At 35.4% G+C, this 27,527-nt stretch overlaps 5 protein-coding genes across 7 annotated transcripts; 3 read left to right on the top strand and 2 right to left on the bottom strand.

Annotated features, from left to right (window-relative positions):
• Positions 1-473: 473 nt before the first annotated feature.
• Positions 474-4,299, top strand: LOC131015397 (peroxisome biogenesis factor 10). Its single transcript, XM_057943777.1, has 12 exons — positions 474-839; positions 1,099-1,130; positions 1,419-1,508; positions 1,845-1,939; positions 2,072-2,258; positions 2,489-2,558; positions 2,653-2,731; positions 3,157-3,290; positions 3,487-3,581; positions 3,782-3,870; positions 3,963-4,079; positions 4,144-4,299. The coding sequence occupies exons 1-11, from the start codon at positions 638-640 to the stop codon at positions 4,063-4,065; spliced, it is 1,176 nt and encodes a 391-aa protein (XP_057799760.1). The 5' UTR covers positions 474-637; the 3' UTR covers positions 4,066-4,079; positions 4,144-4,299.
• A 488-nt stretch (positions 4,300-4,787) lies between these two features.
• LOC131015439 (40S ribosomal protein S3-2) lies at positions 4,788-7,503 on the top strand. The gene is made up of 6 exons (XM_057943844.1): positions 4,788-5,008; positions 5,192-5,339; positions 5,876-6,047; positions 6,710-6,764; positions 6,861-6,992; positions 7,139-7,503. The coding sequence occupies exons 1-6, from the start codon at positions 4,979-4,981 to the stop codon at positions 7,301-7,303; spliced, it is 702 nt and encodes a 233-aa protein (XP_057799827.1). The 5' UTR covers positions 4,788-4,978; the 3' UTR covers positions 7,304-7,503.
• Positions 7,504-11,998: 4,495 nt separating this feature from the next.
• Positions 11,999-15,641, top strand: LOC131015413 (thermospermine synthase ACAULIS5-like). Its single transcript, XM_057943796.1, has 10 exons — positions 11,999-12,267; positions 12,586-12,652; positions 12,731-12,825; positions 13,324-13,426; positions 14,215-14,303; positions 14,403-14,559; positions 14,798-14,873; positions 14,956-15,014; positions 15,098-15,234; positions 15,309-15,641. Exons 1-10 carry the CDS (start codon positions 12,098-12,100, stop codon positions 15,385-15,387), a joined length of 1,032 nt encoding a protein of 343 aa, XP_057799779.1. The 5' UTR covers positions 11,999-12,097; the 3' UTR covers positions 15,388-15,641.
• An 896-nt stretch (positions 15,642-16,537) lies between these two features.
• Positions 16,538-21,213, bottom strand: LOC131015340 (mechanosensitive ion channel protein 10-like). Of its 3 annotated transcripts, none has more exons than XM_057943707.1 (6): positions 20,792-21,213; positions 19,886-20,478; positions 19,071-19,666; positions 18,871-18,991; positions 17,908-18,201; positions 16,538-17,288 (listed from the first exon to the last, which is right to left on the bottom strand). In XM_057943707.1, the coding sequence occupies exons 2-6, from the start codon at positions 20,426-20,428 to the stop codon at positions 16,830-16,832; spliced, it is 2,013 nt and encodes a 670-aa protein (XP_057799690.1). In that variant the 5' UTR covers positions 20,429-20,478; positions 20,792-21,213; the 3' UTR covers positions 16,538-16,829. The 3 variants fall into 3 exon arrangements, with proteins under 3 accessions (XP_057799690.1, XP_057799689.1, XP_057799691.1); XM_057943706.1 differs by having other exon boundaries at positions 19,886-20,484; positions 20,792-21,053; XM_057943708.1 differs by having other exon boundaries at positions 19,071-19,663; positions 20,792-21,015.
• Positions 21,214-22,042: 829 nt separating this feature from the next.
• On the bottom strand, positions 22,043-25,264 carry LOC131015382 (serine/threonine-protein kinase STY17-like). The gene is made up of 5 exons (XM_057943763.1): positions 24,959-25,264; positions 24,328-24,621; positions 23,124-23,634; positions 22,505-22,647; positions 22,043-22,320 (listed from the first exon to the last, which is right to left on the bottom strand). Exons 1-5 carry the CDS (start codon positions 25,196-25,198, stop codon positions 22,138-22,140), a joined length of 1,371 nt encoding a protein of 456 aa, XP_057799746.1. The 5' UTR covers positions 25,199-25,264; the 3' UTR covers positions 22,043-22,137.
• Between the last annotated feature and the right edge of the window lie 2,263 nt (positions 25,265-27,527).

Here is a 27,527-nt window from a genome sequence, read left to right as displayed (position 1 = left end):
GCAAAATCATATTACATCAATAATTCAATATTTACCATGCTACATTTGAAATATGTATGTAAAATTAAAATTTGACGGAAGCTCAACATTTTTTGGTTTTGCATTTGAATTTTTTTAAAATCCAAATACACGAACTTGAAGCTCCTCATATTTTTTCACCATTAAATTTATTTTTCTCTAAATTAATACCAACGTGTCTGTCGGAGCTTTTAATGTAGCTAAATCGGTTGATCATGAAAACAACACAATATTGATTTCTTCTAAACGTCGTCGTTTTAAACTAAAAAATGTAAGTGCATAATAAAATTGGACTTTCTGGCTGAAGTTGCAAAATGTGATTTCGATGAGAATTTTATGAGAAAAATTAGAAGAATACTAAGTTTGTGTATTTATTTAATTAAAAAAATCAGGTGCAAAAATAAAAAACATAAAAATTTTATAAAAAATAAAAATGAAGTGTTTAAGAGTTTATTGGAGTCGCAGGTTCGATTCCCAGCAGCGACGTCTTTTTCTTTTTTCTTTTTTTCCCTCAAACTCCGCCGTCACAAATCGAAACGCCGTCGTTCCCTTTTCCTAATTCTGGAAACACTGGATTTCTCTCCAGAGAGAGAGAGAGAGAGAGAGAGAGGTGGGGAAGATGGGGATGACAGAAGCAACTGCGGTCATGGGAGATGCCAGCAGCAGTAGCACCTCGGATGCCGGACCTAGTGGAAGCGGCGGCGGCGTTCGAACCTTTCCGCTGGCGGCGCAGCCGGAAATAATGAGAGCAGCTGAGAAGGACGAACAGTACGCTTCCTTCGTCTACGACGCCTGCCGCGACGCCTTCCGCCACCTCTTTGGTATTCCTAACTAATCCACCTCATTCTCCTCCCTCTAAATTATCGTTCGTGATTACAAATTTGCGGCGATTAGATTCCCTAGGAGCTAGAAATACATGTGTTTTTATCTTAATTTCCAATTTCATCTGCTCAATTATATTGAATCACTATTATCGTATCACTGAAATTTGAAATCGTTTATGTTTATTTTGAATATAATTTACACTTGCTTTCATTGATTACGTCAATGTAATTATGCTTTCCTGATATTATGTTTCAGGTACAAGAGTTGCTGTTGCATATCAGAGTGAGGTGATTTCCCCCTTTCCCCCCCACAAGTTACATTTATAGTTTTCCTGAGATTTTTTTTCCTTCCTTAATTTTTTTCAGTCTCTTATTATAATTTGCATGAGTAGAGATCAATTTGTCTTTCTAAGATGTGGCATTGAATAATTAAATCTGGAGTAAGCATGAATTGGTTGAGGAGCTGCTTGCATTTTTGCTGATGGAATTGTGATTCTTCGCTTCTGAGAATGTGTTTTGATTGACTTTTAATTTTGTGAGATTTTGTTCTAACGGGACTGTTATTTCGTTGTGTAGACAAAGCTTTTGGGGCAGATGCTCTATTTCGTATTAACCACTGGTGCGGGAAAACAGACCCTTGGAGAAGAGTACTGCGACATCACTCAGGTGCGTCTCTCGTTTCTGCATCATATCATGTGTATACGCACATAGCATTAGTCGACCTTGATGAGGTACAGAAATAGCACCGCAGAGCTTTAATGGAGGATAGTTTCTTCATGTTCTTAGATGAAGTCTCTTCAAGAAATGCGAGCCTAAGATTACTTGCTATTAATGCTGTTGATGAGTTAGTCGCCATTGAAATAATGTTTCTCAATGACTGCATTGTGTATTCAAGTGCTGTAATGTTGTACCTCTGAATTGATTGATTCGGTTTGGTTCAGCATTGCTTGTGCATAGTCGTTTAGAACTTTAATGATGGAGAAAACTATCGAACAATTGCAGGTTGCAGGACCACACGGACTTCCTCCAACCCCGGCAAGGCGCTCTCTTTTTATTCTTTACCAGACAGCTTTCCCGTATATTGCTGAAAGGATAAGGTTTCGAAAGTTCCATATATTGCTTGAGTCTCTCCTCCTTGCTTATGAGTTTCAGATTCTTTGAAGCTTAAGGTGCTCGAGTGATGGAGAGTTTTGTGTAGTGCCTAACTTTTCAATCTATCTGGTTTGCAGCTCGCGTATTGCTTCCAGAGGCCTTACTATGGCTGATATGCTATCCGACGATGCCATGGATTTTGAAACTAGCTCGAGCAGTCAAATTCAGATATCTGCAGGTGCTGAAGTTGCATCATCAACTTTGTCAAGATTGAAAGCCAGAATAGCTGGGATGTGGTCATCTACAGTTCGGAGGTGGCCCTCAGTATGCGCTTCCACCATATTAATCTTGCTTAGATACCGTAAAACCTTATGCATGACATATTTTTGTGCAATGGATTTCCGTCTTTCAATTTGAAGTCGGTTAGCATTTGTGTCCTGATTACGTTTTCAGATTTAACTATAAGACTGTATTGTGTCCGTCTCCTCACCTTTCCCTCGCCTTACTCTAAATCATTACCCAAAGTAATTCATCCTTTGTATTGTTTAATTCAGGTGCTACCTATAGCTCGTGAGCTTTTCATGTTGGTTCTTCGTACAAACCTCATGTTCTTTTATTTTGAAGGTGAAACGGTTATGCTCTGTCGTATATCATAAGAGCTTTATTACTTGAATAAAATCTTGTTTTGTGATTCTCATACTGTTTTTTAATTTCCCAGGCCTATATTACCATTTGTCTAAACGAGCTTCTGGGATTCGTTATGTGTTTATTGGCAAACCAACCAATCAAAGGCCTAGGTAACTTGTTCATGATGGTTAATTGCTTTATCTCCTGTTCAGTGACTGATAATTACTTATCTGGCATCGTTTATGAGTTTATGGAACCTCTAATTGATAAGTCTTCCTTCCCAATCGGGCTAAATCTAAAGAGTAATGTTTTTATCTGATACGCCTCTTCCGTTTCTCAGGTTGTAGTTACTCAATACCTTTATATGTTGATTCCATTCATCCTTTTCCTGTTGAAAACTTTATACACATACTGAGTGATAGTTACTTACATTTAGTCGCTCCAATATTTAAATGCATTTGTCGGGCCCTCGCCCTTTTTCCTGTCCAGTAATTTGCTAGCATGATTTTCTCTCTTTAAGATGTTTCACAAGATACAGTCATCGTATATGATTTGCTGAAATATGTCCCGTGCCTGAATTTATCCTTCGACACAGATATCAAATATTGGGCGTTTTCCTTCTAGTTCAGCTCTGTATAATTGCTGCTGAAGGATTAAGGAGAAGCAATTTGTCTTCTCTTGCAACTTCGATTCAGCCAACAACTCTTGGAGATTATCAAAATTTAACAGGTTATTTTCCTATTGACTCGACGATTTCATTATCATCTACCAGTTTGATCCGCCGCTCCTTCAACATGTAATTTTCGGTTTATTTGTCTTTAGATCATACATAGGGGAAATATAGTTTGTCAATATATGCTGCTTGGTCTGTGAAGTTTGCCGATTTCTGATCTATTTACGGACTTCTAAAATTGTCGTTTGGCAGGAAGAAGTTTACCCGTCTTAAACGAGGAAGGCCATCTCATAACTGACGACTCTGCAAAGACTAGTTTGGTATCAGAATCTACATCTACTTCAGAGGTTTGCTCTGCTAAATACCCTCCCTACTACGCGTATACCCATTACTCGTATTCATAACGTATACCCTCCCTAAACGCGCAATGTTTCACGTCGTGGCTGTAACGAAACCAGATTGTTCTGTATCTACAAACTTGGTGAAGATTTTGCTATAGGTAGATTCAAGAATGACTCTTTCTTTCTTTTTTTCCCCTTTCTCTCAGCCTCAAGTGAGTGGAATGAGCAAATGCACACTCTGCCTGAGCAATCGCCAGTCCCCGACTGCCACTCCTTGCGGCCACGTGTTTTGCTGGTACGAGCTCGATTCTTGCGTTGCTCGAATCTGCATCGATGAATGCATCTCTTGATACTATTTTTTTTTCTTTTGGTGTTGCTCAACAACAGGAACTGCATTATGGAGTGGTGTAACGAGAAGCCGGAGTGCCCTCTTTGTCGTTCGCCCGTGACTCATTCGAGCCTCGTTTGCTTGTATCATTCCGACTTTTAGCTCGCTCGATACGGGTCGAGATCCGGCCCGAACCTCGTTTGCTTGTATCATTCCGACTTTTAGCTCGCTCGATACGGGTCGAGATCCGGCCCGATTTCGTTTTCAAATCTAGACCGGATCCACTTTTTCGGTTCGCGTTAGGCAACTGAAAATCTACGTGGAATTAGTATTCAAATACAAATAAAGACGTGAATTTTTTTTCACCTCAATTAGAAACAACTTCATTCAGCTTAATTTCAATTTCAAACATGTTCTTGCTTGGCAATGCTAAAATGGGCACAATTTAGATTTAGAAACTAATCTATTATGTCAATATCGAAAGTGTAATTTATTTTGAGAAATAATGATACAAATTTTGGTGTAGAAAGTTTAAATTTGGCCAAAGAATTGCATTTGAATTACTGGATTTCTTATAGGAATTTAAAGGATAAATAATCTTGGTTGTAATATAAGCATCAATTGGAAAAAAAAAATATATCTGTCTGAACTAAAAAAAATGCCAATATCTATATTTTCTGTTATTTTGTTCAAAAATACCTATTTTCGATTTATGCTAAATTTTCAGAACTTTAATAATGAATCGTCATAGATTCTTAAAAATTTACTCAAATAAAAAAGAGATTCTTAAATTTACATATTCGAAAGCGAATATATGATTGGTTGATACTTGAGTATATAATCTTTGTATTAATATAATTTATATTTTCAGTAAAAAATAAGTAACAATCATAATTTCATTGCCTGATTTATTAAAAAAAATGTATAGAAATTAAAAAAAGAGACTCAAATGATAGGGTTTCTGAGCCATAGGTAAATTACTCTTCCACCCTTAGGGTTTCTCAGCCACAGTTTTTATTGGATTCGAGAAACACGCACCACCGCCAAACGCAGCTGCAGCGAGCTGAGACTAACAATGGCGACGCAGATGAGCAAAAAGCGAAAGGTGCGTTATCGATTTCTCCGATTCATCTTGTTCAAAATCCGATCATACTGAATAATCTGAATTTTTTTTTGTTTTCTCTTTCAATCTGATAAAAATATGTTACGAATTCACTGGAATCGAGTATTTTCTATTTCTTCGAGTTTGTCTGCCTCTTAATATGTGGATTTCTTTGGTCGTGTTCAGTTTGTTGCTGATGGCGTGTTCTTCGCCGAGCTGAACGAGGTGCTGACTCGCGAGTTGGCGGAGGATGGCTACTCCGGAGTCGAGGTCCGAGTCACGCCGATGCGCACCGAGATCATCATCCGAGCTACTCGTACACAGAACGTACTCGGTAAATTGATTCATACCGTCGTAGTTAATTACGTATTTGCATTTATTATTTGAGTCTTAGGCAATGATGATTTTACTGTGTCTGTTAGGCTATTAGCAATGTTTGGTTCAGTCGTTGGAATTTAGGATTTATACGGATTCACTGTGTTGCTTTGAATTAGGGAAAATAATTTAATTTGTGTAAGTTTTTGTTCTACTTTGAGATGATAGAGATTAATGTGAGTTTTTGAGCTTCGTGAGGTTAATTTCTGAGTTTCAAATGATTTAGTCTACATGTTAGGCTGATAGTAAGTTGCGATACATGACATTAGAGTTGGTATTTGTAACTCGTAAGGGAGCGTTTATTTTTCATGATTCATAAGATACATGATTGAGTAAACGATGTATTATCCTATACTATTTTTATCTGTCTGGGCATAAATGCTCCCCAAGAGTATTAACCTTATTTCCTCTCTCTTGTTGTAGTTTGGGTACGTATAGATTTCTTTTTCTTGTAGATAATAATAATTGTGTCATTTTTATGATTAAACTCTTCAGGAGAGAAGGGTAGGAGAATTAGGGAGCTGACGTCAGTTGTTCAAAAGCGTTTCAAGTTCCCAGAGAACAGTGTCGAGCTTTATGCTGAGAAGGTAAACAATAGGGGCCTCTGTGCCATAGCTCAGGCCGAGTCATTGCGGTACAAGCTTCTTGGAGGCCTTGCAGTTCGGAGGTATGTATTTCACACTTCTTATATGACATCCTATCTATCACAGACATTTCATACCCACATCTCTTGTAGCTTATACATGGTATCACGATTGTCAGTTTCATGGTCGCATGAAGTAAATATGATGTTTGGTTAGAGTTATCAGTGTATGGAGTAATTGTTGCTATAGTTGTCATTGTTACAGCGTGATGGCAGTAATAAGCGCCTATCTCGTGTCTGAAGGTGACTAAATCTATATTCCCATTTCCCACCTAGTATGTGTCCAGAGAACAATTTTATTTCTCTTGTGCACATTTGGGATTGGAAGATATTACTATTTAAAATAAACAACTTCCCACATTGTTGGACTTCTTGCGATACCGATAGACCATACACAACTGATTGCAATTATCTATAATATTTTTATAGTACTATTTATCTTGCAGTGCTCTTTTGAGATTTTATTTCACAATAATGTGAACCTAAACTTTTGAAAGTTTTTAGCACCCAACTATGTAACTTGAAATCTGGTCCATCATCAAATTGTAAAAGATCCTTCTAAAGAAAATGATAGCTAAAATTATAGTTGGTTAGCTTAACATTTGCATCTGTATCATAATTTCTGAGAATTGCACCGCCTTCTATTATTCCATTTCAACTAATTTTATTTCTATTACTCTGAGTAGGGCTTGCTATGGTGTTCTGAGGTTTGTTATGGAGAATGGTGCCAAGGGATGTGAGGTGGGTTGGGACATATCTTATTCCTGATTTATGTCTTCTCATATGCATCCTCAATTCTCACTCCCGACTTTCATCTCGTTCTCTGAATCTCTATAGGTGATCGTAAGTGGAAAGCTCCGTGCTCAGCGTGCCAAGTCCATGAAGTTCAAGGACGGGTACATGATTTCCTCTGGGCAACCCGTCAATGAGTACATTGACTCTGCTGTGCGACATGTTCTACTTAGACAGGTCCGCCTTTCTTTTTGTCCCGGCACTTGATATACGCATACCCCATCTATGTACTACTAATATGCTTGTTGGCTTTTGTAATGCAAAAAGCGAAGGTACTCATCTCAGACGACTATCGGTTGAACAATCTTTTGATTTTTCTTCAGGGCGTACTTGGTATCAAGGTTAAGATTATGCTCGAGTGGGATCCGAAGGGCAAGGTTGGGCCGATGACACCTCTGCCGGACGTTGTCACCATCCATCCGCCGAAGGAAGAGGAATATATTCCTCAAATTCCTCAAACTGTGGCACCTGCCATCGAAGTAGCTTGAAAATGAGGTGGTTTCACCTTTCATATCTATGTTTTCTGGCTGGTTACATTTGTTTCTGAACTAGTAGAAATTTTCTTATGTTTCCCTTATGAAGTAAAAAAAACCCTTTTTGATCTAGAAAAACTTGTTTTTATATTATATACTCATCTCTTGTAATGTTTTATTTTATTATAACACAGATCAGCAAAATTATTTTTCCACACCTAGATTCATTGATTGTTGGTATTTCTTTTCTGTAGTGATCCACTTTCTTCAAATCTTTCACGTTATGGATGAAGCACCTTCTAAAAAGTATTTCATCATTTCTTAGCAGTTTAAATAAATTATTAATATTTTATCATGGTTACGTCATTTATACGTCATGCCGCAACCATGAATCCCATGCATTAAAAACAAGGTAATCTGTAATTTCAATTGCAGTAATTTGATATTTTTTCTTATCAAAACATTATCAAATATTTACTGTTATAATTTAATTTGCATACATTATGTATTACTGAGTCAAACAAATTGGTTATGACCGACGATTTGCTCCTATTCGTTTACTTTTTTCTTCATAAATCAAGTTTATATATTTTAAGCTTCTTTTTTATTCTAAATTTATCGTAAAAATAAACTATTCTCTCATGGAGTATATGTTATGATTATATATTTGAGTAAGTCCACGCTTTTGCAGCGCATGCAACGGAAAAATTATTTAATTTTGTTATCCTGTTATTATTATTGAGCTAGTGTGGCCAACACATGTCATGCTAAAGTTGGTTCATTAATACCAGTCGTTTTCAGAGACTGTACAATACAACTTCAGGTTGTTTATCTTTTCATGCGGAATATTCCCACAAATTAAAAATAAAATAAAATAAAATGAACTTAGTGAGGATTGTTGTTATGAAATACTAAAACACATGCAATTGTGAAAATAAAAAGAACACAAGAATTAGTTGCACAAGTGTATGTGTTGGTGTAATAGTAGTGTGATTAAGAGCATCCACATTGGCCTTACTTGATAGGGGGGACTATAATGAGTAAGGAGGCCACATTGAGATTATTTGATAGCTAACTTGATTTTTTTAGTTTTGATTACTTGATTATTATTGGAGAGATCAGGTATACTCGATGGAACGAGTAGCCCTCGAGTAGGAAGAGCTTGCATTGGGCTACTCGATGCATTTGGGCTACTCGAGTAAGGGCATTGAGTAGCCCAATGCGGATGCTCTAATTGGTCAAAGTTAGAGGTCTTGGATTGTTATCATGGCAGAGTCTTTAAATTTTTTCATTTACTTATTAATTTATCAAAAAAAAAAAAAATACACAATTCATCTCGACCTAATCCCACAAGAAATCGTTGAAATGGGGCTTAAGTGTTTAGTACCTTCAAGATCTCGTCATTCAATGGTTGTATTAATGAGTTTTCTTCGCACAAAATGTTCGAATATATGCATAATCTAATAGGACTTATTGCGATAACTTTTGTTCTTTTGATTTCTTTTTATTATGTCATTAAATGAATTTTTGTTAGAAAAGATTGACGTGATTCAAATTAACAACCTTTCAATTTGTGGTAGTTAGCATGAAGTACAAGATTAAATGCTCAAATATCATTAGTTTATTTCTCTAGTCAAGAAAATAATATATGTAACGCATACATAAACATAAACGTAGTCTCTCTTTTTTATATACTCCACTACTTATGTGTAAAATAAAAAAAAATTAAGAGGGTTGAATATCTATTAATCTGATTAGGCGATTGACCAAAATAGTAACTCAAATTTAAATTTTGTCTAGTATAATTAAGTTGCAATATAAAAAGGGTAGTAAAAAGCTTTGACCCGTTCATTAAAAAATGTTTAATTATGGGATATAATAATAGATTGACTTAGTGGAGGATGGTGACATTATTAAAAGAAAAAGATTTTCATTAAAATCGAAAAAAGTCCTTGAAAATGATTGTAGCCGCCTGGCAAATAATATTTATATATTCACAAATCTGATGGAAATTATTACATGAAGAATATTTTAGCACTTTTTGAGGCTTGTCTCCCATTACAAGGTAGATTTAGAACCCAATGAGCACTTTCTTTTTGCATATGCTTACCTTTTAAGTGACCCAAGATTGTGTAGATGCCAAATTTGAATTTTGTATCTGGATTTTTTGTAGAGTATATTAAAACTCTTCTAAAATAAGAAAAGCATGTAGATTACGGAACTTATTAATGTTGTATTTTATTGGAGTTACTTCCACTCCTCATTTACATTTATGCTTCTATATTTAAAATAAAAATAAATAAATAAAAATCCAATTTTTATACAATTTGTACAACTGATTATTTCGACAATATATCAAACATTATAATAAAAATGATATAAAATTAGAAAAACAAAAATATCGTTCAATCCACTGAACGCCAATAATGTTCACGGAATATTTATTTCAATGAGGTATATTTATTTAAGTATGATACGAAATACAGTATGATTGAGTATTTGAAGAATTATATCAATCAATTTAATTATTTTCTACAAATAATGTTAAAAATCTATTAAATTCTTATAATTATTAGAATCATGACATGCAAAAATTAAAATCCCCCATTATGCAATTGGATTTAATTGTTTGGGGTGGGTGGGTGGGGGGGGGGGGGTTGGGTGTCCACCACCAAAATAGAAGGAATGGAAAGAAAAATAGTGGAATAAGCGCACGCTTGGGAGACAAAATCCCGCAACCATGTAAGCGGCGGCGAGGCCCACCAGCTGCCGCCTGCCTCCGCCAACTCCCACTATTTTTATAATGTCCATCGCCACCACCACCACGCCCCATATCCACACACCAATTATCATTACCCAACACACACACACACACACACACATGTATATATATTATACACCTCAAACTATAAAATCCAAATTATTAATGTAGTATTATGATTAAATATAACATGCTAAAAGATGATAATTTCATTGTGAAAAATAGTGGATTTGTAACAAGTTGAATATGATAATATAAATACGTATAAAACGATGTCTACACAATAATGGGGAGTATATAATTCATTTTGGGTCGTCTAAGTTGACCGCCTTCTTCAATATACATGAATGATGTATAATATAAAAACGATATTATAAACAATAATTATGATGAAGCATGAATATTATATCCAATCAATCTACTATACACCCATTACCAAATACCTTGTCTTGTGCCACGCCACGCACGCTCGCTCATTTCTTTATTTGTACATGAATCGATTAACATAAAAACTACATTTTATCGTGACTGAAAATACTATACTGAACGTATAAAATTATTATATTCATTATGAAATTAATAACACTAAAAAAAAGTTATAAAAAAATATCTTTCATAAAATTTGAACTTGCATGCTGCATTCATCTAGTATTAAACTAATAGAACTACTATTATAAATTTTGAGAATCGATTGGCTAAAAATTATTTATATGCATGTTATGTATATATGCTCCAATCTCTCTCTCTCTCTCTCACACACACACACGCACACGCACGTACGGAGAGATAAATGTGAGCGTGTGAAAAGTGGAGGGGAGGCGTGGGGTCTTGATGTTTGTTGAGCGTGTGCAAAGGCGGGCCCCACACTTGTCACGCGCTGCATATACAATATTTGCTGCTCCATTTTATTTGCGCGTGCCTTTTCCCCTAACTACTCACAATTTCCTTTCTTTCGTAAAATAAAATAAAATAAATTCCCCTCATATTATTGCTTCAAATTTTTTAATTTTTTTTCTAGTAAACTTACGAATTTATGCTCTTTATGCACGTCAGTTTACAATATATATACTCCCCTTTTGTATTTTGCTATCTAAGGAATTTGCACTCTGCCATAAACAAATCTATATATTTTTGAAATTCGCAACAATGATTGCTCGTGTAATTTTTGAATATTATTATCTCCGAGAACTGCAAAAACATGAGTGAGTTAGAATAAAGAGTTTGAAAAGTTGTAAGAATATTTTTCAATTTTTAAGAATTCAAAGTTCGGCATCCAATGAAATTTGAAGCATTTCAAATCAGATTATATGCTCCTTTTTCACAAAGGTTTCCTTTTGTCGTGTTCGTACAAATTAAACCAACATCTATTAATATCTTAGCTTAATGAATCTGTTTTTTTTTTTTTTCAACAGATTCTTTTATATCAATGGCTAGCTATATATTCTATGTTTGAAAGTAATAAAATAAAATTCCCAATTTCAACTTTTAAAATAAATGCATGAAGTATGGAATTCTTAAGCCACAGGGATGTCATGCTCATGTATGCATGCAAGATAACTTTTTTTTTTTAAGGAAATGAAACTATTAAATTAAATCCCAACAAACAATATTCGGAAAACAGTTTGAAAAATCGACTTCCAAATCATTACATTATTAGACGAAGTAGCGAAATTCGCTGAACAGTGGACTACTCGATTAGCTTCTCTCCGAACATGACGGAGGTCGGAGATGATCAAGATAACTTTTATTTTGATAATATATAAATATATTTATCAGCATCCATCCTATATAAAGCTGACATCTACTATAAACGTTGAAAAATAAAATTAAAAATTAATATTAATATTTAATATTTAATATTTAATATACACTAGAAAATTAACCTAGTGGTGGAATGATGTCTATAGAGACAAAAATTGTTTTTCTCTTTGGCTGCACTAAATATATACTTCTTCTTTATGCCTATAAAAGGATCACCATATTTAGTTCAAAATCACTCCCCAACTCTCTCTCTCTCTCTAGAAGTGTAAAGAAACAAAGAAAAAGTTATGGGTGAAGCAATGGAGTTCTTTCCTTACAACAATGGCTTCTCAAAATTAGCTCTCTATGAAACCAAACACGTAGTGATTGAGAAACAAAATCACGATGAAATTGATGAAGATTCTTGGTTTGAAGAAGAGATCGATGTTGATCTCAAGTGGTCTTTCTCTCTCAATAGGTAACATCATCTACTGTGTGTCTGTGTTTTTTTTTTTCTGCATTAAATTATACTTTTAATTTTTCGAACATTAAAAAGTTGTTTTTGTTTTCTTGAATAATGAATATTCTATTAAAAGAAACAAATATAAAGCGACGCGGTTAGTGATTTAATCGCATGATTACTTTGAAAAATATGGGATTTAATTATCAGAGTTCAAAGTCACTAATTGCTTAGCTGTATTTTTAATTTTGCCAAATCCAATATATTTAATTTTCATCTTTTTTAAATTTGTTTGGAAATGAAAATTATAAAATGAGTGACGTGTATTATCCTCAGAGTGCTGCACAAAGGAACTAGTGAATACCAAGACATAGCTCTACTTGACACAAAGCATTTTGGCAAGGTAATTTATTGCTATATTTTTAAGTAAATATGGTTTCATTAATTTAAATAATTTGAGAAATTTTGAATGTATGTGCAGGTTTTGGTGATTGATGGGAAGATGCAGAGTGCAGAATTCGATGAATTTATTTATCATGAATGTTTGATTCATCCACCTCTCTTATGTCACCCCAAGTGAGTTAATTAATTAATTATTAATCACACTTCTAACTACTCTCTATTATACCTTTATTATGTTATCTTAACTTTCATGATCATGGCTTTTATTTGATTAAATTTATTTGTCAAATTAAATTACGCGACTTGATCATATTGTGCATGCACGTACTAAAAAAAATCATTTAGGACTAGTTGAATTTTATATATAGATGGAGCCCACCCCAACCCCCCTTGGGTCGGACTACAAAAAAAAGTTTCCACTAGTGACATGAGGTTTGATAGCTATTATGTACTATGTCATAAAAATTAGTGGCATTTGATGGTGTAGCTAATCACTAATAGTTACATTTTCAAATGTCACTAATTTTTGTGACATGCATAATAGCTACCAAATCTCGTGTCACTAGTAGAAACTTTTTTTATAGTGTCCGCATCTACATGTACATGTACGTTCGATCCATACATTCTGCTTCGTTGAAAATTCTTAACTCGACACCGTATCCGTGCTTTTAGCCCGAAAACGGTGTTCATAATGGGCGGAGGCGAAGGGTCCGCCGCGAGGGAGGCGCTCCGGCACAGATCGGTCGAGAAAGTTGTGATGTGCGATATTGATCAGGTATACATGTACACATTAAGAAAGCATTAATTTTTTTATTTAATTGTTAATTTATAAAAAAAAATTAAGTATTGAAATTATCTTTTAATAATTCTAACTACTACTACCTCCGTCCCGTCCAAGATGCTACATATTCCTTTTCGGGTCATCCCAACGAAAATGCTACATTTCTATATTTGGCAAAAATAAGAAATTTTATTAACACTAATTAAGTAGTATTTCTTTATTACCTTCTCTCTTTTACTTTATTACTTTATTACATTTTCTTTCTTACTTTATCACTTTATTACTTCCTCTCTCCTATTTTATCACTTTATTATTACACACTTAAAACATTAATCTACAACTCCTTAAATCCCGTGCCGAAAAACAAATATAGCGTCTTGGCCGGGACGGAGGGAGTATTATGATAGATTTCTCGATTATGTAATGTTACATTATTTTATTATTATTTTTTTTTTTGAAGAAAAATGTTACATTATTTTAAGTTTGTTAAGTGGGGAATTAAAGCACCATTTTGTCGTAGTGTGGGATTTTGGATAAGAAGTTACTATTACATCTTTTTAATTCTTTTATTTCCCTTTTTGCCCCTCTGTATCGACAACCTTAATTAATCCTGTAGTAAGCTATATAAAATCAATTTTTATGTGATCTCGTCATATGTTTTGTGCTAATTGGCATTACTTAGGGCGTTATTAGAGACCACCTAGATTAATTAGACTCGTAATCTATATGTAATAATTTATTTTAATTTTAAATAAATCAGATTATTTTTTATGCCATTGCAGGAGGTTGTGGATTTCTGTAAAACACATCTCACAGCAAATCACGAGGCTTTTCGAAATATGAAGCTTGATTTAGTGATTAATGATGCTAAGTAAGTATTCAAATCTAGTAGTTAATAACCTTAATTTTGATAGTGTTTAATGTAGGAGCTATGTCCTAATTTTGGCAATCTGTTTTAATCTTGTTTAAGGGCTGAATTGGAAGATAGGCAAGAAAAATTTGATGTTATAGTGGGAGATTTGGCAGATCCAGTTGAAGGAGGGCCTTGCTACCAACTATATACTAAGTCTTTCTATGAAGACATATTGAAGCCCAAGCTCAACAGTAAGGGCATTTTCGTAACTCAGGTAAGTTCTCCCGTACGTTTAGTATAAATATTCGTGAACTTATCGTGAGACGGATCGCGATTTAGATTCAAATTTCATATTTCAGTGACATATCTGTAATCACGAGTGTCGTTGAAAATGGATTTGGATCCATGTTTCGATCCGCCTCACGTATGATGCGACTCGAGCTCTCGAGTCGCGGCGAAATAATAATATTTGATAAATTTTAAAATAATTTGGTGTGTGGCATTGTTTGTAGGCTGGACCGGCAGGGGTGTTCACTCACAAGGAGGTGTTCTCATCAATATACAACACTATAAAACAAGTTTTCAAGTGTGAGTGCCACACACTTTCTAAATATAGTAATATACCGATGTTTTTTTTAGTATTTTCTCATTACTTTTTGTTTTTGTATAGATGTTCGTGCCTACACGGCTCACGTGCCATCATTTGCCGACACGTGGGGATGGGTCATTGTGAGTAAAATCTACCTTCAAAATAAATTTTGTAACAACTTTCTTTTTACGAAGCACGTGGTGAATTTATAGTGAATTTTCAGGCCTCGGATTATCCACTCTGCATCGAGGCCGGGAAAATGGACAAGAAAATAGGGGAAAGGATCGACGGAGAGCTCTTGTACTTGAACGGGGCCTCGTTCGTTGCCTCCACCATCTTAAATAAGACGGTTGCAAAAACGTATGACCCTTTTTATCTGTTCTATACGATCAGTTAGATATTTTGGCTCAGGTCTCATATTATTTTTAATTCAGGTTGAAGAACGAGACTCATGTGTATGCTGAGGATAACGCGAGGTTCATCCACGGCCAGGGCATCGCCTATCGGATTTGAATAAGAAGACCTTGTTTATGTATAGACGGAATGGGAGAAGAAGATGAAGAAGAAAGGAAAGACAGAAACTTTCAAAGTAGAAATGAGAAGAGAATTCTTTAGGAAAAAAACCTTGTCTAAAACTAGAATTGTTAGAAGCTATTGTGTTTTAGACACTACTTGTTTGCTAGGGTGATGCTTCTCTCTCTTAGGTTGTTGGACTATTTCATGTAATGCTCCTCCATCAATTAAAGCTTTCAGTTATTGTCTTATCATATTTATTAGTATTATATTTTTGCCAAAATACAGAAAGAATTATGAAAATTGGAACTGATTTTTCGTTTGCACTTGAATCAATTTTCAGAAATGCAATCAAGTGTGTATCAATTTTTTTGATAATGACTATTGAAGCATGCTAGATAGTGGAGAATTAACGGGAATACACTCGACATTTATTGAAAAATAAATTACGAGATAAAATACATATTTTGGACAAGATAGGATGTTGTGATCTTAAGCTTAGCTCCAACATTTGGATCACTTTGTTACAAAATTTTCAACCACTACATAATTTTGCAATCGAAGATATGAAATATAATGGAAAATTCTCATTTATCCTAAACTTTATATATGTTGCTTCTCCAATAGTGTAGTGTTAAAGATGGACGAGAAAAACGAAATTAAACACAGGACACACATGATGTTTACGTGGTTCGATTCACAAGGGATCTACGTCCACGGGCCAAGGAAATGTTTAGCTTTTATTCAATGATCCAAACTATCGATTTACAAACACATGAACAAGAAGACTATCAAATCGCCTTAATCAAACTTTGAAATTAAAGGAGATTGAAAGAATAGCTCTTTGTTTCTCCTTTAAATCTTAGCCCTCCAATCGCAATCTACGATGGATGTAATAATAGCTTATTTGCAACTAAATCCCTCCGTCTTTCATGATTTTGCAAATAAGCCCCTCCCACCTATAAAATGCGATTCTAGCTGAAACCTTCATGCGACTAATACATGATTAATTAATACATGTTGGAACTTTTTTCTTTTCGATAGATTAACAGTATTAAATAAAAAAAATTTAAAGTGAATTCAAATCCAATAACTATGGCCTCAAGCATTAAAACCTCTACCGTTTGTCGTTTGACCAACACGCGCACACTGAAAAATAACTTTTTTATTTATTAATAACAACTTATAATTCTAATTAATGGCAATGATTATTTAAATAACGAACTCTAAAATACATATCATGTGCATAATTATATAGGAGCATTAGATAGAAAATTTAGCCAACAACATACAAGAGAGAGATAGAGAATCACTCAACTTAATTGATACTTCTACCTCTCCATGGCCTAAAGCTTTACACTAATTCTTCCTTGATCTACATGCATTCACCAAGTCGATACGGCGTCGTTTTACTCTTCAAACAACAATGCACTTGTAGTAAACTAGGCATATTCTTGCCTTTTGGAATCGACGAGATGCACTTGCTGTGGGAGGAGATCATAGCCGATTCTCAGCTCTTCAAAGATCCTCTTCATCTCGAGCACGAGCCCGGTGCGACGCCGGCTCTTCTCACCGTAATCTTGAAAATTCATGGTGTGGTTGAAGAACACAACCATCTTGATCTTGTTCATGCTCTCGATCTCCTTCACCACCACATTGTGGTTGGGATGCCAATGGTGGTGGTTTCTCTCTAGGTACCTCTTGATCTCCTCCTTCAAATGCCCTATCTTCTCCAATGGGGTCTTGAAATCGATGCAGAACTCGAACGAGTCCCCCATGTCCGGGCTCCGGTAGAAGTTGCTCACGGCCTTGGTGGCGAGCACGTTGTTCGGGTAGTATATCTTCGTGTTGTCGAACTTGAGGAAGACCGTTGATAGGATGTTCATCTCCTCCACGATCATCTGCAGACAGTGACGGAGCCAGGATTTTTCGTTAAAGGGGCTATATAATAATAATAAAGAAAAAGATGACCGTATTTTGAATTTTTTTTATTAAATTTATACTTGTTCCGTCCCACTCTAGTTGACTTGTTTTTTTTTTGAGACGTCCCACTAGAATATGCTCGTTTTCTTCTAAAAAGTAAATTTCTTAATCTGCGTACCTAAAAGAAATGAGCCTATTAAAATAGGACGAACGGAGTATTATTTATAGGTATTTTAGTAAAACAACGTCGAAACATCATTTTGTCTTTAACTATCAAAACAAATTATTTTTTGAAAAATTTGTCTTAGAACTTTTTATGCCATCAAAATTTAAGTTATGTATTATGTCCTAGCATCTTATCCATCACTTATTAAGATAATTTGAAGATATAATACATATAACATTCAAATCCTAAATTGATTAAGTTTTAAAATAAAAACTTTAATTGAACTCAATTACTTAAACAAAATTAAAAATCTATACAATATATATAGACATAAATTTAATAAACTTTAAGCATAAAGAGCTAAACATGAGGCAGAGACGATGGCTTGATTGAGAGAGCGCGTTTTTTATGGGAGCTCGTCGAGTAATTACCTGAGTGCCATCGACGAGGCAGCGATCACCGACATCAAAAGGGTGCATCACAAACACGAAGATGATGGCTTCGAAGATGGTCCTGCACGTGTTCCCGAACACGAAGGCTGCGAGGACGAGCTGCGATGAGAAGAAGATGAGCACTTTGGTGGTTGCGACTCCGGTGAGGAGCAGCCACACCACCACCATGATCACCACGAGAACGGACGTGACGAGCTTGTTCAGCTGCTTCACGGCCGTTTTCGTGTCGTTTAGGGCGTGAGCTAGTGCCTTCCGGCTCTTGTACACCTTCAGCTGCCGCGACCACGAAACAGAAGCAACGTTGGATGAGATGGTGAACATTGAGGATAAATTTTTTTGCTAAAATCAAACCAAATTGAATTTGTAATTTTTTTTTTAAATATATAAAAAAAATTAATTATAACCGAACAAAAACCAAAAAACTTGAAAAAAAAAATGATATGAATATTAAAAGTAAGAATCTATATATATACAAATAAGGAGTGATTCAAATGAGTCAAAGGTCCCAATGAATTTGCTGTAAAAAATTATGAATTCAATGTATTCGAACTCTGAACCATCAATTTATTAATCAAAGTAATGGATTTGCTGTAGATCTTTACGATCTAAAGACTAAAAATGATTCATATTTTATAAAAATACACCCAAATTCATTCGAACCACTCCCTATACAAATATATGTATATATTCATATAAATACTAATATTAATATTATACACATATATATACGTATGTATATAATTCAATTTTTTTTCGGTTTTGCAAAATCCGAACCGAATCAAACTGAAAAAATGATTTTTTTTTCTTTAAAACAGAGAAAACATAACCGAATCGAAAAATCGAACCAAAATTTCGTATTTTAGTTTGGATCGGTTCGGTTATTCGATTTTCGGATATTATGCTCACCCCTTTGAATGTCTAAGATTAGAGGCCATTGCTTACCACCCACTCTATCAGAGCTTTCCTTTCGATCTTGCCACTCTCAGCCACATCGATCATTGGAAACACGAATTCCACTTCCTCCTTGATCATGAATCTACTCAAATCAAGTTCTTCGATGTGCCTGCAACCAAAGAGACGATCGTTATAAAGAAACGAATGCATCAAAATCAATGGAGACAGAGAGAGAGAGAGCTCCTCACTTGCAACCGGGCTTCGCTACGTTTCTGAAGATATGATACGCAGCGGCAATGGCCTCCTCCTCGTTCCTGATCTCCTTATCCGTGCCTCCTCCGTCGTAGTCCCCCTCGTCTATCTCGTTCGAGAGGGTCGTGAGGCCGGAGTTGGCTATCGCGTCCACCAACGTCTTCATCGTCCAGGCAGAGACCTTCCCCTGCTTCATCCGGTGAAGCTTGTTCACGTCTATCTTCGTATTCTTAGTCATCTTCATCATCTTCTCCCCGTCGTTGCTGGAGGCGGCCTCCTCCAGCAGCGCCGGGGGAGCGGACAGGGTCATGAGAATGTACTGGTGGAAGGTGGATTCTTGAATCCGGTCGAAGAAAGTGTTGACGTTGAACGACGAGGCGAGGATCTTAAGGAGCAGAGTCTTGATCACCCACAGGAAGGATCCGATGAGCAACGAGGCGATGCTCCACGTCACGAAGCCCACGACGCGTGTGGCGAGGCGCGAGCGCCTTGCCTTCTCGCGGAAGAGGAGGATCCAAGTGAGGAGCACCAACGAAAGCCAAATGCAGAACTGCACGCTCTTCTTGAGGCCGTGAACGAAATACAACACCTTCTGTTGTGACAGAATATGATTAAAGAGCATAATCAAACAGAAAACGTAAAGAAGACACGGATTTACGTGATTTACCAAATTGGCTACATCCACGGGTAAACAGAAGAACATATTTTATTATGCAGCTAGGATTACAGATTACAGATATTAAGTATATATAGTACTGAGATAAAACACCCAAATTGAACTTAAAGCGGGAGATTCAAGACACATCAACACCTTTTTAAGCAAGTAGTTGAGCTCGATCAATAGCACGACGAAGTGCATCAGCCACCGCGTCACCAACATCCCACTAAACGTCACCAAGACGAGCACGAGCCAACGCGACACCCTCAGCTCCCACACGGTGAGATGCTCGAGGCTCTCGACCGTCGAGCTGAGGATGAGGCAGCCGAGAATGACGAGGAACAGACACCATTCAATGGAAATCTTGACTCTCACTTTCCTATACTTGAGCTTCCTCATGCTGCTCACTTTTTCGTATATCTCCTCATCCTTATCCAAGCCTCCTACGCCGCCAGGTGACGAGGCTGGCGGCGTTTCTTGGCTCTCGTCGGCTCTCGTGGCCGGATCAGCCCGATCCTCGGCCACATTGCCATCGATGGGCACGGATTGCTCGCCGAATCTAGACTTGGGCTTGGAGTAAGACCTTGAGAGCGAGGGGCTCTTGCATTTGGGGATTTTTGGATTCTTTGCAGCCTCTTTGATTGTGAATTCCTTTTCATGGATGCTGATGATCACATCATCATTTGATGTGTTCATTTCTTCACCTTTGTTTAAGGATTTTTCATTGGCATCAATTTCAATCCCGCCTAAATCTCAACACAAAAAGAGAGAAGAAAAAAAAAATCTCTCTTAGGAAATAAAACAAACAGTTCATCTACACGACATTTTTTGAATCTAACACAGAAAAATTAATGAAAAATAACTTAACAGAACACATATCCTTACGAACTCAAGGTATAAATGCATCATATATAGCACAACATAAAAAAAAAAATTAAATCATTTGTTTATACAAAGAAATCATATACACTGCACATAAACGATGCTTAGTTATTTGATCAAACAAAAAACATCATATAGAAAACAAAAAGAAGAAAAAATAGAAGAAAGATTGAATACCGTAAACAGAGCCGCAAATCTGAGAAAGGTTGAGTAAAAGTGGCGTATTTGCAACTCACTCAACTCCTCTGGTGGATCACATTTATTACATCTTCGTACTTCACAAAAAATTAATTAATTTTTCTTTAGAAAAAAGTGAAGAAAGAAAACCAGAAAAAAAACTGCCGCCACTATTTGAAAATAAACTACTATAAAAAATTGTAGTTTGTTCTTTATTTTTCTTAATTCCACAAAATGAAAAGGGAAAAGAAAACTATATCATAATGCATTTGTATTGAGCTTATTGACCTATATACTTTTAGATGATGGTAAGTCAATTTGAAGATCTTTTTATTGAAATTTAAATATTAATTTAATTTTTGTGCATGGGAGAAATAAATACAAATTTTGGAATTATTTAATACATAGACTACACTAAACTTAGTGAAATAGTGTGTGATTAAAGTTTCCTTTGACCTTAAGTAGCACTTGTGGTTTCGACATGCTGAAAAAGATAGTATTTACATAATTGCGACCCAAATATATTACTCCGTCCGCGATATCGTTTTCACATTGTGGACGGCGCGAGTTTTAGGAAAAGTGGTAAATAGTAGTAGATAATAATGGATATTGTAGTGGTAGAGTTTGGGTCCCAACTATTGTTGTGAGTGAAAGTTTGTGAACCTTACTTCTATAAATAGAAGTGGAAACAATATCACGAACGAATAAAGTGTTATTATTATTGCACAAATATAAGGTGACAACATCACGAACGGATGGAGTATTATTATTATTGCACAAATATAAGGTGACAACAAACCTACTTGGAAGTATATGATATGATCTTCGTCGAATAAAAGAAAAAGAAACAAAAATTTCAAAGTAGGTCCCAACTAAAGGTGAAAAGATACATCACTTTAAGCCAACATCAATATTTCTTTTAATTTCATGCACTAAAAGTAGATCAATAATCCATTACCCCACAATTAATTCAATTATTGTACCTTCTTTCAATCGCAATTCGTCACCAAGGATAGACATACCACAATAATAATATTAATAGTAATTATAATTAATTATCATAAAGTTATGAAGGTTATTATTCTACTCATTCAGAATGAGTATTATTAAGTGTTAATTATGGTGATCATGTTTGGGATATTTTGGTATATCTTTCCTAATTCTTATTGGGCTTATCGTGTGGGCTAAAAACAAAGTTGGGCCTTCTTAGGTGCTGCCCTGCAACCACATTTAATTTTAGAATAAATAATCTAACTAGCCAAAATAAATATTTATCATTCAAATTAAATGTTACAAGTCCGGAAAGTGCAAAATTAAAACAATAAATTGCTGGTCATAAAAATAAACTAATTAATGTCTCTCAATCTCATGTCTAAAATTCTCAAAACAGATGTAATTTCAGAGAAAATGGGTCTAATTTCAGGATCTTGATCCCATGATTTTGTAATTAGTTCAACTAAACCTTCCAATTGCTCTTCCACCTCTGCAACTTTAGGTCTAAGCCCATTTTCTGCAACTTCCTTTGCTATCTGCACCATAAAAGGAAATTCGAGGACTTAAAAATTTATTAAATATAATCGGGGGTTCTATCGTATCTTCGAATATCGATGCAGATTACTCTCGACATCCAAACAATAATAGGAAAATGTTGTGAATCGATTACTGAATCAAGTAAAAATATTTGATTCGTTTACAACACTAATTGCGACGCACCTTAGAAGGTCCGAAATCGGTGTCGATGTAAGGGTATTCACCGGTAATTAATTCGTTGAGTATAATACCAAAGCTATAGACATCACATTTTTCATCGTACGGTCCACATTTGATCACCTCGGGTGCCATGTAAACAAATGTACCTAATTTACCAAAATCAAGAAAATAAAAATAAGATATAAGAAGATCAAAGCGTAATTATATACTAACTTTCAACAAATTCTAGTATCATATACGAACTAAAATTCTGCTTCCGAACACACAAACCTAATTTTTCACGCAATTGTCAAATATTTAGAAATTAATGTTGATGCAGACGCCTGAAATATTTACATGGCCGATATATAAATTAAACGAAATAGTTAGATGTCCATACCACTTCAGCTATTCATGATCACAATATAATTTTTCACTTAGCCTAGCCACAATAACATGCAAAATAATATTATAATAATATTTTTACGAATGATCAAGTAAATTTAAAGTTCGCGTGACGATGGACTCGAACTTGAGACTTGTGGCTTCAATCGTTAATTACGCTACCACTAGACCAACACACGCGTATAGATAATATTATATTTAACGAAATGACAATATAACAGAGAAATCGAACCGTTACCCGTTTCTCCGGTCATCGCCCTCTCGCCGTCCGACAAGAACCGCGCGTGTCCGAAATCGGCAACTCTAACATGCGAGGCATCGTCCAAGAAGATGTTACTAGGTTTGAGATCACGATGGAGAATCTTGGGCTTGCCCTCATGCAAATACTGCATCGCCTGAGAAACTTCTAGAGCTTTCGAGATCCTCTCCTTCATTGGCGGCAGAGGCATCTCCCTCTCCTTGTGCCGCTTCCCGGGGCCGTGGAGCCACTCTCTCAGGTCCGTTGACATGAACTCCGTCACGATCCAGCAGTTCTCCGGCGGGTCGAGGCACGCCCCTATCAGCTGCAGCACGAACGGGTGGCGCTGCCGCGACAGGGTCTCGACTTCCTGCCCGAAGAAGCCGATGCCGTTCTCGTTCGACCGGAAGAAGTCGGGGTACATGCACTTGACGGCGACGTCGAGGCCTCTCCATTTGGCCTTGTAGATGTCCGCGGTGCTGCCCTGGGCTGAGAGATGGAGCATCTCTACCTATTTTATTGCATTGTTTAAATTGATATTAGAGCTAGATTAGACGTATATAAAAAAAAAATTAGTGTTGTAAGCCTATTTAATTTTAGGATAAATATCACTTTAAATCCTAATTATTTTCGCACTATTTATTATATCCCGTATTATGGAAAATATTTTTTTTAACCTTGAACTATCAATTTTATATTAATTGTACCCTTCATCCATTTTCCACCATTTGAGTTTTCAATTTGTAAGCATATAATGACGGCGTTTTATATAATGTAAGTTAAAAAAAATTAAATACAGTGTGGCATCCGACGAGCCACATCAAATTTTCAAAGCAAAAATAAAAATAAAAAATTGGACGAATGGTACAATTGATACAAAATTGATAGTTCAAAATTAAAAAAAAAAATACATAATTCAGAATATAATTGATAGTGATTAGTGCAAAATAGTTCGATAATATTTAGTCTGTTTTTGCTTTTTGGATATTTGAACCGAAATATTACTCCATCGATCTCACTCAGACTCGGCCTATATATTCCTTTCGAATTGTCTTATCTGACTTTGTCTGTTTTTGTTTTTTGGATAATTATATTCAATACAATAAATATCGGTTCATACACATTTACACTATAATCTTATTTTCTAAACTAATTGTACTGAAAAGAACTACGTCAAGTGAGACGAGACGGAGGAAATACGAACCTCTTGAGGATCGATGTACCATCCGTTGATTTGGGCTTGATGCACAAGCGGCGCAAGTTCGGGGTGGAATTGTTGGCCTGCAGTTGCTATTTGGGGGCTAATATTGGCTTGTGTCAATGTCGGAGAGAGCAACCACTCTTGGTATTTTTCCTTGTTTAGTATTTGGTCTAAGAAACCGTTGTCTTGAGCCACTTGAATGCAATGTTTGAGCAACACTCGTGCATTTTCTAGTTGTGTTTTGTACACGCCCGTCAGCTCTTTATGCTTCACGAGCTCCTTCTCGATTTCTTCCACCTTTGATTTAGGGGAAAGCATCAGCAAACGGGACGTGTACAACTAAGCTTATTTTAAAGAGCTTATAAGTTACAGTAACTTATAAGTTAGAAAGCGATCTGTGAGTCAAAGAGAGTAAATCGAAGAGTATATGATAGAAGGTAGATGAACTTATTTTTTAAGAGAATTTATAAGCAGTTGAAACTTATTTTTACAATTTAAAGGAATTTATAAGCCCAGTTAAACATCCTCTAACACGTATTGATAATCATGAAACATAAAAATACGATCTTTTGTGAAATCGAACAAAACCTTTAAACTCAGGCATTAACCATTCCGTCGTTAATTTTTTTTTTACCTGTAGAGCAAGTTGGTCTAGGTTTATTGCATGATGATTTAGGTCGATGCGGCGGGTTGAAGCGGGGCCCATAACGATGCAGTCGCCGAGCCGCCGGCAAAAGCCTCGTGACTTGGAGGTGGCGACGGCAGCGGCAGCGGCCCTTCTCCGCCGTTGGCTGGAGGTGTACAGCGGCGGCTGACGGTGGGGACTAAATGGGATGGTTTTCTTATCCGGGGTTGTGATGCCATTTTCACTCATTTTTTGTGCAACTGCAAAAATATCAAAGTTTGATTTATAAGATAATATTGAGGCCAAAATTATTAGACTTATTGAATCTTATATATTTATGTGGCACATAGAATTGGGGCGGAGATTCTCATGAATTTCATGTCCATTTTCTAAAGAAATTTGGGCTTTGTTGGAAAAATATAACAAGAAAAAGTGAAATTAAACAGTCCAAACAGTTGATATACCTAATGTTTGTTTGCTCTTTGTTTTATCCGAAATCGGTTGATCTCACTTAGGAAAATATTCGATTTGTTTATTTTAATTAGATTCTAACTATGAGCAAAACAAGTAATTTTTATTGGTGCATTTGATTCTTTCATCATATAGTAATAGAAGTCATTCAAAAACATTATTTTAAAGAAAGACGATGTCCAAACTACATTTTATATTCAAGAATTATAAATATATACTTATTATTTATTTAGAAAAGAAAAAAGAATTGCAAAATTGTGTAAGAAATTAAGCCGGTTGAATTTACCAGACGACAGAATCGATGTTGTTAACAATGAAGATGAAACAATATTGGCGGAGAATTCAATCTAAATCATGATTCAAATAATATATTGGTAAAGTATTGTTCATACTAATATTTCTAAAAATCAAATTCTATCTCGATTTCGTTAAAAAGAATTATAACTAGAACTACTCACAACTTCGAGCTTACTCAATTAGCACGGATTTTAAGTCGATTAACGTGGCATGCGATCCCAAATTTGAATAATTTATGAAGCAATTCTAAGAGCATCAACACTGGGACTCGACTGGCCGGCGCCAGCAATCCCTCATGCGTGGAGCTTGTAAAAATGAGGTGAGCGCAAATGTTTAAAGTCTCGGGCGCGTGCTTGCACCGCCCAAAAAGATGGAGCGAGTTGCGCGCGGAGGTTCCCGTTACCGCTGCAGAGTTGGAGATGGGGCTCACGGGTGTAGTTGCTCTAAATAGCTTATAAGTTATTTTGACTAGTCTATAATTTTTTATTAGCATAAAATTATTTTTATGGGCCTTATTTGAAGTTAGATGTAATCATAGTCAAAAGCCCAATAAATATTTGTATTTTAGGATAGCATTATGGATAATATTTGATAGCATTTAAAACTAAATGGCCCAATAATGAATCCATGTTGGTTTTTGTTTTGATAGTCCAAAAATATTTTAAATAAATTTTTGCACAGATTCATTAAAACAATACTTTTATTTAAATAATACAGTAATCATTTTGGCGGAAAATTTTTACATGTGTACTACACACATCATAAAATCATTGAATTTGCTGTACGTGGCACTTGAAAAAATTGTGGATATTGTGGGACCAACTGCCACGTGTTGCACACCCAATAGATTGATATACTGCAATATATATGTACAGGGTATGATAAATTCGGCGTGAAAAAAATGATAAATTAAAAAAAAAAAAATCGTCACATGAGATTTGAAGTCAGTATTCGAATTCACTCAACAAAATGATGAATTTTTATAGTAATTTTTCACGGTTCAATGACTGAAAATGGTTCATAATACTATATTTAAAATAATTTTTTATTTTATCCATCTCGCTAAAACAAAGTAACTTAGTGTATGGTATTTTTAGATAAAATAAAAAGAAACATAGGTAGAATGTGAAGCCCAACAAACTATCAATCATGTCTCCAATGGGATACCAAACGGTGCGAACTCAAGTCCGTAAATAGTGAGGTCTCGGGTTTAAACTCCACCGCTCCCCTCTGCCAAGTCAAAAAAAAAAAAACTATATCAATCATTATAGAGTATTTTTTTTAGGAAACTATAATTCTACCAACTCCTTTAACTCTTCTACTATTTGTTTGTTAGCTTTTGTCTTTTTCAACTTCACCCTTCAATAAAGACCAAATTACACTTTCTCACTATCTAAGTTTTCGTTTTAAATACAAAAAGAAAAAGTAAAAAAACAATAATAATACATAAATAAGCAATGAGTGTGTGAATGTGTATAAAAGGTGATGGATACTAACAATATAAATACATATAATATATAATATATAATAATGTTATCATATGTTTAATCCACCGCCATTACAAGGTCCTGCCATTTTCTTTTTTCTTTCTTTATTCAATTTTATTTTCCATTTGTTGTGACCCACAAAAGATTGGTGCATTATTGCTGCCTCGCCCACCGTTACGAAACTCCAAATAATAATCATAGAAAAACTTTTTTCTCTCAATAAAGTTGCTATATATGATTAGAATAAACTAACTTGAAGGTTGGAAGAAGTTTCTTTAAAGAAAAAACATTTTATGTAGGAGTATAATTTTTTAAACATTTTT

This window comes from Salvia miltiorrhiza, chromosome 3, assembly GCF_028751815.1.
Source record: "Salvia miltiorrhiza cultivar Shanhuang (shh) chromosome 3, IMPLAD_Smil_shh, whole genome shotgun sequence".
In the NCBI taxonomy this organism is placed as follows: domain Eukaryota; kingdom Viridiplantae; phylum Streptophyta; class Magnoliopsida; order Lamiales; family Lamiaceae; genus Salvia; species Salvia miltiorrhiza.
The sequence above is the reverse complement of the archived record's forward strand: the minus strand, read 5'-3'. Positions and strand labels throughout refer to the sequence as shown.